Source organism: Serinus canaria (assembly GCF_022539315.1).
Source record: "Serinus canaria isolate serCan28SL12 chromosome 7 unlocalized genomic scaffold, serCan2020 HiC_scaffold_29, whole genome shotgun sequence".
Lineage (NCBI taxonomy): Eukaryota > Metazoa > Chordata > Aves > Passeriformes > Fringillidae > Serinus > Serinus canaria.
The window spans coordinates 4,633,922-4,646,007 of record NW_026108147.1 but is presented as its reverse complement, the minus strand read 5'-3'; the positions used below and the strand labels follow the sequence as shown (position 1 = coordinate 4,646,007).

The following is a 12,086-nucleotide window of genomic DNA, read 5'->3' as shown; positions in this document are numbered from 1 at the left end:
GGGCAGCAGCTGCAGCCTGTGCATATGGCCGAGCTTCCATGTGAGCCAACCCTGGAATTAAATACCGCTCCCTGGTAGCTCTCTCCACCAGGAGGACGAGCAGCCCAACCTGTGCATTTTTGTGTATTTTAGCTCAAAAAATCCTTGAAGTGGCTGCTGGAGGAGTAGAGCTATAAAATATACCTGTCCTCGTCCTGAACCTCCCCCAGCTTTTTCATTATCAGTTGAGCTTTGCAATTTGTTGGTTGTTGGTTTTTTTTTTCTGGCATCCATCCGGCGGTGAGGTTTCATTTCCTCCTCCTTGGCGCTTTTGGCAAGGCTCGAGTTCGCTGTCGGTTCCACTCTCGGCCCTGTCAGGTGACTCGGGGTCTGATCCACAACCTGCACACTCAGCAGAAAACTTTATGTTGCTCTCAGCAGGCTTTGCAGCGACCTTTAATAATTCCCTCCTTCCAAGGGGGCTGGAGCAGGGATCCAGTAGGCATTTGTCGTGTCTCGCTCTCCTCAAGGGCCAATAATTCCATGCAATATTTTCGTAGGCCTTTGATCCATCACTGTTGCTTGATGGTGCTTTGAAGCCTTAATAGCGCCCCATATCCCGCACTTATTAAATTCAAATTCTCCAGTCGCATTTCCCTGGAAGATACATAAAAATAACACATGGAGGAAATGGAGCTGGAAGATCCTCTGTATGAGCTGGCTTACATCTCCTGTGTGGGGAAGACACCGAGAGCGCTGCCTTTGCACTCGTGACAGAGCCATCTGCACAGTTTTGAGGGAGTGGGGAATATCTGAAAAAGCAATAATAGGCTCAGGGAGCCACGAGCCAGCTTCAAAGCCTGATTTCCAGGATGCTGCTGGGCAGCCTTTCATTTAGAGGGAATTAGAGTTGGAGGCACTTCACTGCACAGGATGCCCTGGGCTCTGGAAATGGATGTGTCTGGTGGGATTTAATGCAGCTCCTCTGGAGCTCTTCGTGGCAGATATTTCAGGGCTGGGATAAAGGTGCCATGGAGGGCTCTGGAATCAAGTTGGACTCAATGATCTTGAGGCCTTTTCCAACCTAAATGATTCTGTCTCGTCCCAGAGGGAAGGGTAAAGCAGTGGGATGAGCCATTTGCTCGGGGATAGTAGAAAATGAAGTGAGAGAGGCAACAGATTTTGGGTGGAAACTCAGATCCAAGCAGGAGGACAGATGATCCATTAATTATTGGAAGGACTGGGGGGAAAAAAACAGGAATGTCTCAAGGATCCTCAATTTACAAGATCCCTTTACCATCCTGCTCAAGGGTGACATCCTGGGAACAGCACATTCCACAGTGAATCAGGGAAACACTTGTCCCTCTTGATTTTTTGGGGTCTCACCAGGAGGCAGGGGGACATTTCTGATAAATTCCAGCTGAACTACCAGATTTCCATGCAAAGTCCTCCGTGAGGACCAAGCGACTCGCAAGCACATGAGCAGCCACTTCCTCAGAGCTCACCTCCATAAAACCATGTTTTCCCTGGAAAACTCTTCTGAGCAGGGAAAGCAGCCTGAGGAGAATGGAGACAACTTGCCTGCACCAAAACCAAAAGGGGTGATGAGCAGCTTTGGTTGGGGCATGACACTTCCATCTGCTCCGGTGTATCCCGGGCTGGCATTGCCTTGGGAGCTGCGAGTTTGGGTGGCTCACAAAGATGCAGGGTCTCCAGCTCAGCACCACGCAGGCACAGACAGCACTTCCCAAACCTCTGGCATGGCTGGTGGGACAAATACCTTCTGGCTTATGAGGCAATGCCCAAATTAACAGCCAGAAACGTCAGCGTCTCATGGCGGGTTGTGCAACCAGAGCTCTGATATTTTGTAATTAGTGTTGCTCCCTGTTTTATTTTTTCTTTCTGAAAGTGGGGTCTAAAATTTTCATGGGGATCACACAGTGAAAAACTGATTCAAAAAGCAAATAATAATAATAATAATAATAATAATAATAATAATAATAATAATAATAATAATAATAATAATAATAATAATAATAATAATAATAATAATAATAATAATAATATGGTTGCAAATAGACGCCTTGTTTTCAAGGAAGCTGAGAACTTCCTAAAGGAAGTTTTCACAAGCGTGGAAATTTCTCTTTGGTGGAAAGCAGAAGTTTGATGCAGCAGGGTCGCTACAAGTGTTTCAAAAGATCAATCTTCAGCCATGACCTTGCTGACATGAGAATTTTGAAAGCCCCAAAGTGTGACTGCTCTGCTTTGTGCAAAAACACTTCAGGGGATGAGGACTGAGGGAGGTTTGGTGGTGCCTTGGCAGACAGAGAAACACAACGTGCAGCTGAGGACGTGTGGGCCGCTGGAGGAGATGGCTTTCGTGTGCTGTCTTGTGATGATGGGAACCTGCTGGTGGAAAAATGGGCTTTAAGTGACAATTTTGGGTCAGCCAGCCAGATGTGCTCCGTCTGTGGGTGCTGAACCCCGACACCCCCAGACCTTGGGCACATCTCAGTGCTGGCACCGTCGTTCTGCTGTGTGACAGACTGAATGCGGAGGATGGAGATGGGGTTTCCTCAATCCCAGTGCATGTTCCCAGCACTGCTCCCAGTTCCATTCCCAGGAGTGTTGCCCCTGTGGGGAATGGGGAGCACCAGCTCCCAGGGAGCACTGCAGGAGCGAGGCAAGGCCGTCGCAGAGCGATTTGCGAGCAAACATCTGCCGGGCACGGAGCTCTTGGAGATAAATCCCAAAAGCGGAGCGGAGCAGGCATGTGATGAAATCCTTGCAGGCAGAGGGGAGGGGGAGGGGGCCAGCAATCCAACGTGTCCCAATATTTTCATTATAGAACGCAGCGTATCAGTAACACGCACACGTGAAGCTATGGGAATGCCGCGCCTGTGGCCGTGCCATATGTTTTAGATATCATCAAGCAGGCCGGGTTTGGGGTACATTTGATATCCTGGCCGGTGTCACCAGGACTGGACCAGCGATTCACATGGAATATGAATTGGCCTTGAGCTCGGTCTCATCGCTGACCCAAGGAGGGCTTTGCAAAAGGCATTTCCAACCTGAGGAATGATAGGCTCGGTCTTGCACCGGGGGAGGAGGGCGGGCGGACTCTTGACCTAGATACAAATCTCTGGGGTTAAAAAATTCAAGAGGCTGTTGGATAGCAGGGACCAAAACATGTCACTGATAAGATTTGTTCTCTCTCTCTCTCTCTCTTTTTTTTTTTTTTTCTTTCCTTTTTTAAAAATGCTTTTGCTGGAAAATACACCTCACACAAAAATCCTGATCGCTGTTTCTTGCAAGTTGCAGTTTTGAATATTTTCTCTTCAGTGTTCCTCACCACGAAGAAGTAATGAACTGTAGATATGTCTACATTTTTAATTTGGAAATTAACGTGAAACTCCCAGTTTCTTTCAGATCTTCTGCATTCTTTTCAGGGAACAATTAACTATGGAAGAAATCTTACTTCTTGTATTTTTATGTCTACTTTAAAAGAACCCCATCCAAATCTTCATTTTGAAATAGTCACATAAAAGTCTCCCAGGTTTAGGAGAAAAGCAGAAAAATATTTCTGGGGACAAATTCTTTAATTCCTTTACTCTGTTCCCTTTTGCTTTTCCTTTGGGAAGATCTCCCTGTCAGCAGAAAGGGGACAAAGCAGAGAAAATTGGGGAGTGGAAAAAAATAGATATATTTAAATTATATTATCAAGCCATTCCTGGTTCTCTCCCTTTTATTTTCCCTTTTTTGAGGAAAAGAAGGATGAATGATCTTGGGAGAGGAATAGTGTATGACAGATTCTTTCCCCTCTTACCCCCACTCTTGGCAAGGAAGTGAAGTTCATGGCGAGCTGCAGAGGAAAGCCCCGTTCTAGGGGAATTTTTGGGGTGGGAAAACTCGGCCCCCATGTCTGGGCAGAGCTGGTGTCTCTTTACAAGACGTGGGCTGGGACCCGAACATCTCGCAGGGCTCCTTCCTGTTCCCACGTCCGTGCCAGGAGCCGGGCTGGGCGGGAGGATTTCGGATAAGGCGTCCTGGGAAGCCGGGAGCCAGCGGGGGATGGAGCTCCCCTCTTGCACAGCTCCAGCACGGCCAGCCTGGTTCTGCTGCTGCACTTGGCAGATTTCTGTGCCGGGAACTCGCAAGGTGCTGCTCTTACACACACTTTGCTGGCTGCAGGGAGAGTTTGGGTTCACCCGCGAATCCTGGGTGTGAGCGATGTGGATTTCCCCCAAGGGAAGCCTGTTTGCCCTCAGGTTTGTTTTGGGACGTGCAGGATTTGCTCGTGGGCGCAGTCTAACACAGATGTCAAGATTTGCTGTTTCCCTGAGCCTTTCCTTCTTTTCCTATCAGCTTCTGCTCAGGGAAATCAGCTCAAGGGAGTGGAGGGAGTGGATTTGTGTGACTGTAGCTCAGCCTGCAAAAATTGCGTGTCCAGTGACGCAGAAACAAAAGGCAGGGGAAAAGAAATCACCCCTCACCCTGATTTTTAACCCTGTGTCAGTTGTGGTCATTTGCTGCCAGCTCTTTTTGCTGTCACAGCCTGCATTTGTCTCCCAGGTTCCTGCTGGGTGCAGAGGCAGAGCCTGTGGGCACTCCTTTGTACAGCTGAGGGAATCTGGGATGGACCAAACCCTGCTGGTCTGGTGAAAATTCAGACTTGGCCTCCTGGGAGCCATTAGAGCTCGTCACTGATTTAATCAAGAAGTTTAATGCCAGAAGGGACTGTTTGATCTCTTGGACCTGGAGATCTTTGGTGAGACAATTCACGGAGGTGTTTGCCTAAAACTTGTCACTCCCTACCTCTTCCTTTTTATCTTTACCTACTTTTTTATTTCCCCCTGCGTTATTTTTCCTTTCAATCCTCTAAACAAGGTCCCTAGCAAAGAGCAGCATCCCTGCCAGGCTGGACATGTCTCACCCAGCCCCATCCTGAGCTGCTCAGCCCGTGACAGCCTTTCAGTCCACTGACCCAGTGTGACAAGAGCAGTGCTGGCTCCTTCCCTGCAGTGACTCATAAGGACAAGTTATTAAGGTATTAAGTCCCAGGATGGGGGCCAAGAGGGTTCAGACACCGCCTGCACCACTCTTGCTGTCTCTGTCCTTCTCTGGGCCGTGTTTACAGATCAGCTGGAAATTTCCTAAATAAGTTGATTCTATCCATCAACAAATCCCCTTTGGATAATGCACATTTCGTGGCAGTTTCCAGTTTTCTGCCTACAGGAGGATATAAAAACTCCTTTTGTTATAATATAGCCTCCTTGGCAGCTTGTAACTCAGTGGGAAAGGCTCTGGATTCCTGGAGGAGCACACTGTGTCAGCGATTTTGGGGATTTCAGGCAGAGGGAGGCCTCACTGGGGAAAAAAAAGGAAAGCCCGAGCAAAACTGTGCTCTCCTTTTGAGATGAATGGGTAAAAATTAGGTTGTAGATAAAAAGAGTGTGAGTAAGGGGTGTGAAAAGATGTTCTTGTCTCGGGAAGTCCAGTGGGATTTTGCAGGAAGCGGGAGCACTGGGTGTGTGTCGGTCAGATTTCATCCCAGAATGGAAATTCGAGGGAGCAAAGGCTTCCATGAACACTTTTCCCAGGGATTTTGTCACCTGAGCAAGGTGGTGGCAGCAGTTCCTCCATCCCTCCATCCCTCCCAAAGGGAGATGCTGAGGAGCATCCAGAGCTTGGGCTGTGGTGACACCGGAGACTTCCGTGGTCTCCAGCACTGTCCCCAGCCAAGACTTCTTCCAAGAGTTTCCCATTCTTCTTTTTCCCCAAGAACATTTGCATTTCCAATGCAGTTTTTTGTTTTGTTTTGTTTTGGTTTTATTTCTGAATTCAGCTGATCCAACCCAACAGAACATTCAAACAGGATAAGTTCCCTGGTGAAGTCAGTTCCACTCATCCAATGAATTCTTTTGCATTATCAAAAGTGTTTTTCTGGAAGGGGTCTCTTTTCTCTAGAAATTTGAGTTCATCTGGAAAAATGCCTCCAAAGGTGGGCAGAGGAGATAAAAATTATTTAAATTTAAAACCTTTCCTTGCAAATTTATAATTTTCACTGGAAATCTAACCCTCACAAAGTATGGACTTGGGGCAGAAAGTTTTGACTGGGGGCAGTTTTGTGGCTTTCTCTTTTTCTTTCTTCTTTCTTCTTTCTTTCTCTTTCTTTCTTCTTCTTCTCTCTTTCTTCTGTCTTTCTTCTTTCTTCTTTCTTTTCCTTCTTTCTTTTTTCTTTTTCTTCTTCTTTCTTTCTTTGTCTTTCTTTCTTCTTTCTTTCTTTCTTCTTTCTTTCTTTCTTTCTTTTTCTTCTTCTTTTGTCTTTTTTCTTCTTTCTCTTTCTGCTTTACTCTTCTTCTTCTTCTTTCTTCTTTTTCTGTTCTTTCTTTCTATTTTTCTTTCTTTCTTCTTTCTTTCTTTCTTTCTTTCTTCTTTCTTTCTTTTTCTCTTTTCCGTTCTTTCCTTTTCCTTTTCTTCTCTTTCATTTCCTCTCTTTCTTTGTATTTTATTTATTTTAAATCCACACAGAGCCCTGTTCTCTGCCTTCTCTCTGCCCACCTCCATAAAAACCCAGAGAGTTCATGTAACCATCCATAAATTGCACTGCATCCTTTTCCTACTGATTTTTCACAGCAATGGCTTAAAAATTTTAGTACCTCAAAGGAAAAAAAAAAAATTAAAATACAATGATACAATGATTTCTTCATCTTCCTTCTTTTGCCCTTTGCTGATCTGCACACAAAAAGTATCTTTTCAGACCACTGGAGAAGTTGTGAGTGCCTCCCAATGAAAATACTGCCAAAGCAGGAAAACTTTCATAAAAATTGAATCTGGCAATGTTTTTTTTTTTTTTTTAAGGTATTTTGTGTTTTCTGGAACCTGTGCCTTGTGGGATGGGTGAACCTTGGAGGCTCTGAGATCTGCAGTAGCTCTTCCCTGTGATGTTTTTAAGTGTGGAAGGGGCAGGTGATCCCTACTCTGAATTTCACTTTGACAAGGAGCTTGAAATGGCATTCAAAGGTGGGAGAAAATCCTGGGAGATGGATTTAGGAGGGGCCTTCCCAGCCCCTTGCTCAGGGAAGCCCTGCAAAAAGCTGAACTCCTTGGGAAAGTGCTCTTACAAGTGCTTTAGGTTTTTTAGCTGCCATATTAAAAATGAAAGAGAAAGATCCTCCAAAATATTTCTTTTTCATAAAGGCCCTTCTGTCAACAACAGAAAAAGATAAATCAAAGGAATATTTCAGGCAGCTGCTTTTAATTAGCCCACGTGACTGGCTGGTGGAAGAATTAAATTAGAGTCGGTCGGTTTTCTTCGGCGGCGGCGAAGGTGAGAGGCCGAGCGGGGCTGCCCAGGTGTGGGGACTCCAGCACCTCCCAGCTGCTCCCAGTGGCACTTTGGCATCTGCCTGTGCTCTGCCCAGCCCCATCCCTGGAGCTGGGTTCATCCGCACACGTTTCCTCCCAGCCTCGGTGCGCCGGGCTGCCTGGCAGAGGGCGGCGCGGCCCCGCCGCCAGCGCTTTTTTGGGGAGATAATTACCCCAGTTCAAAGCCCCCTCAGCCAATCCTGTCCTGCTATCCATGAGAGCTGTTTCATAACGCTGTTTTGAACCCTGTTGGTGGCATAATTAAGATTTAATTAAATACAGGAATAGAAACATGTTGTTCATTTGGCCATCTGTGAGTCAATGGCTGCGGTGGTTTTCGGAGTTTCTACGCTACATGCTGTTAGTGAGTGTTTCATATTATTTTCCATCTCCCCAACCATACTTGCACGTTTTCGGAGCCACCAAAGAGCCAGAGCTGATATTATGATGTTATTATAATCTTGTGTGGGTGATCATCTCTTTCTGCTGCTCTTTGTTATTGATCCTGTTCCTCAAATCAGGCCTCAAGTGTAGCTGGAGCTGCTGGGACCATGGGGAATGGGGATGCCAAGAGAAAGATGGCTCAATCCAAAGATAAAAAGGAAAAGGAGAGGGAATTTTGTTGATTTGTTTTGTTGCTGAAACATAATACTAATACTAACACTAACACTAACACTAACACTAATACTAATACTAATACTAATACTACTAATAATAATTTTTCTTAGTGCTGTCTTCTACAGCACCTGGCACAAAAGCAGCCCAGGACAGACCTGGCAATAATCAAGTACCCAAAGTGCACATCAGGACCACAGAGTGGCTCCTCCTCCAACCATAAGCCCAGGAAATGTTGAGCTGATGTGCCCAAATCGTGCATTTTTCTGTTTGACAAAAACTCTTTGTGAGTTGGTGTTGAATATAAGTCACATCTAAATGAAAAGGGTGGGGTTCCCCCTAATTAAAACTGGTTTAATTCTGAAACTTTAGATGGGAAATTATTTGGAGTTCAACAAAATATTATGAGGCTAAATTTGGCTAAATGTTGTGTTTTTAAATAGTGTAAAATTCGCCCTGAGCCAAAACTGAAACATTTTGTCTCAGATACAATGAAATGTCGTGTTTGATCAGAACATTTCGTTCCCTACTGTTTGCTGGCCTAAGGGATGAAAGTGAAAGAAGTTTAACTCAAACAATATTGATGCCCTCTTGGATTTTTCTTGGGGAGGAAGAAAGAGGTGTGTCAACCACCCAGCCCCAAAATAAATGCTTTACAAAGCTTGTGCTGAAGCACCTAAGAAAGCATGGCAGGATTTTGCCTTTGTTCCTCTTGATTCCCTGTTCTACACTGCCAAATTAATCTATTTTTTCATCACAATACTGCTTCAAAACTCAGAATTTTAGTGCAATAATTATTTTTTCTGTACTTTGTTTGATTGCTTGATTGTTTGTTTGTTTGTTTTCACTCACTTTTTTTGGATTTTGTTTGAGGCACACATGAGGGTGACCAGTCAGGTTAGCAACAGTAACAGATACTTCCAAATATTTGAAAAAATGTTTGGGAAAATGAACATTTTCTGGAATTGGGAGGGAAACAAGTGGGAAAAACACTGATGGTTTATTTCAGACTCAACAGGAACAGATCCATGTTCTTTCTGAATAGAGAAGTTTGGGTTGAAGTTCTGTGGTGATGTTCTTCCTAACGATGCTCCCCGAGCACGTAAAGCACGAGACTGTGACACTTCCTCTGCCTCTTAATTTATCTCAGTTCCACGAATTTTCAGAGCCTCAGGAATCATTGTTAGTTGCCATCTTCCTCCACCTCATTCCAGCCTCTTCCTAAATGGGAGGTGTAGAGGGATGCTGGTGTTCCAAAGGGACATTTTGGTCCCCACCATCACTGAGTGGTGACAACCACCCAGTGATCCCAGCTCCCAAACCAATCCTTCCCTTCTCCTGCTCCAGTATGTCCCAACCATCTCTGGCTCTGCTGCTGCTCTTTGTGCCTTTATCATCATCCAGGACACATCATGGATGGCTCGTGGCTTTCCAGGGCATCAGCAGGTTTTGGGAAAACATGATGGGGTGTTCCAGGGAGCTGCGGGAAGGGACTGAGAGAAGGCCCTAGGGCAGCAAGGAATTGGTTTCATTCTTATAGATAATCTCATCCCAATTTTAATGGTGTTTGGAAGTCCCTGCTGGGCTCAGTCCCACTCTGTGGCAAGCCCTGAGATTTGGCAGGTGCTGGGACAGCAGGAGTTTCAAAATGTTGTGCAATCTGTCTCTGCTCCCGTTGAAATCGCCGCCTTGGAAAAATCCCACTTTTGTTTCAACTGGTTGCCCTAAGAAATGAGCGGAAAGGGCTCATTTTGCCCCCAGTGAGTGGCCCTGGCCGATGGGACCACGATGGGACATTGCTCATCTCCAAGCTCCATTTCCAGCAGCCGGGAGTTTGGCTCGGCACTGGAGCCGAATGGAGCCACCGGCCCCGTGCTGGGATGGGGATGGACAGGATCCAAGGGGCTCCGACCTTCCCAGCCCCACAGGCCTCTCCTCTGCTCCAGAGCTCCCCAGGATTGAGCAAAACTCTGGGAAATGCAGAAGAAGCTCATAAACACCTGAAATCCTTTTCAAAGAGCGCAGAGAAAATTATTGCTCAGTGAGAGCTGTAATTTATTCCAAGTGCTCAGCCTATGATTTGAATATTATTTGACTTTGGAATATCTTTTCCTTTTAAAAAACCCCCCCAGACTCACACAGTGCACGGATATTTCTTGTCCTCAAAGTGGAGCTGAGCTACATTCTTGCAATCCCTTTAACTCATCCCTGACACGGTGTATTTACAACAAAAAACACACATCCAGCACGTGTGGCTGCAAAACAGAATTCCCTCTGGGAGAATTTGCCTCTGGACAGATGTGGTTCAAGTCACCTTTCTGTCTGACAGAGCAGATGAGCTCCAGGAGCCCAACTTCCATAGGCAAGGAATGATGAGAGGCAGAAACGCGACCTGCGTTATTCAGATTTTCACCCTTTCCCAGTTGCTCTTAGAAATGGCCATTTTTAAATATTTCTATTTTTCCCAGCAAAACTAAATTTTCTGTGTGAAAGGGTGTTTGTTTAGGTTTTTTCTCTGTGTTTTGAATCCAAAATTAGGACTGTAAAATCAGAAAAACACTGTTGGTTATAAGCAAAAGTCGGCTCAGTTTTTGTGAAACATTTTTAGTGTGCCGTAAAATCAGCATTTGGCTTCTAAAAACCCAGATATTGTGGAGGAAAATTTTGCATTAATATTGGGATGAGTACATCTAATTTCATTTTTTAGAGTCAGGATTATAAATCTAATTAGACTTTAAAGTAGAATTCTAATTAGGCTTAGAATTCTAATTAGACTTAGGATTATGATTAGACTTGGACTTATAATTGTACTTGGACCTAGAACTGGAATACTAATTAGACTTAGAATTCTGATTAGACTTGGATTTAGAATTATAATTGTACTTGGACCTAGAATTGGAATTCTAATTAGACTTAAAATTCTGATTAGGCTTGGACATATATTTATACTTGGACTTACAATTCTGATTGGACTTGGACATAGAATTATAATTAGACTCGGATTTAGGATTGTAATTAGATTTAGAATTCTGATTAGACTTGGATCTAGAATTATACTTATAATTGTACTTACAATTCTGATTAGATTTGGACTTAGAATTCTAATTAGACCTGGACTTAGAGTTAACATTTTAACCAGCCGCTCGAATGGGAAAGCTGACGGACATTTCCCTTGCAGTTTTCAAGCATTTCTGGAGCTGTAACTTCATCTCTGATCTAGTGAAGTGTTTGAGCCTGGCTTTATTTAGGGTCCTGCTTAATCCCTCTCTGAGTGTGGAGGGTGCAAAGATCCCACGAGCTCTGGTTCTGAGGCGGCCGAGACCTCGCCGAGGTTTTTCTCTCTCTGCACTGAGATTCCCTGAGCTCCCTGAGCTGCTCACAGGGAATAGATCCGTGCATTATCCAAGAATTCCTGGGAACTGGGCTCAGTTGCAGCAGTAACTCTTTCCAGGCTCGTGTCTCAGCCACCACCTATCCACAGGGCATCTTCTGAACCTGCCTTGACTCCTGCATCGCTTCGACAATGCAGGATTTGGGGAGGAATATTCCCTTTCCGCTGTTTTTCTCCTCCCTGAGTGGAAATGTCAGTGTTTATTTGCCAACGGCTGAAGAATGCTGTGGGGTTTTCCCTTTCCTTTTCCCCCCTCAGGTGTTTTTTTGGCACAGCTACGGTGTGATTTAAGACAAATAAATAAACTAAAAAATAGGCTCAAATGCCGAAAGCCCCGCCGGTGTGGCTGTCAGAGGGACCGCTCCCGACGGCACCCCCGCTCCGCTCCGTTACCGTGACGCTCTCCCACTTCCCTCTGAACTCTGGCACTCCACATTCCAGGGGACTGGCACAAACAGTGCCTTTATTCCCAGGGAAGGCCGCTGGGTCAGGTACCTCCCATCCCGGATCAATAAGGATGCCCGCAAGGCTGGCTTCTCCTTCCCGGCATCGCTGCGAGCGGGGTCCGCTCTTGGAGGTCTACGGAAGATGCCGAGGGCTGCTTTGTGCTGGAGGTAGGAGAGCAGGGAGGGAGCCTTGGCTGTTCGCTGTCTGTGCAGGAGCTGCTGGCATCCCAGCAGGTTCGCAGCCACGTGCCTGTGTTCATCCAGGCTTTCTCCTGCCCATGGGAAAC

General features: G+C 45.6%; 1 protein-coding gene across 1 annotated transcript in view; it reads left to right on the top strand.

Annotated features, from left to right (window-relative positions):
* Positions 1 to 11,570: 11,570 nt before the first annotated feature.
* Positions 11,571 to 12,086, top strand: part of LOC115484485 (uncharacterized) — a 55,169-nt gene continuing 54,653 nt past the window's right edge. The window contains exon 1 of the mRNA XM_050987543.1: positions 11,571 to 11,967. Within this exon, the coding sequence (XP_050843500.1) occupies positions 11,676 to 11,967 (292 nt within the window). The 5' untranslated portion in view covers positions 11,571 to 11,675. The remainder of the gene's footprint in view (positions 11,968 to 12,086) is intronic.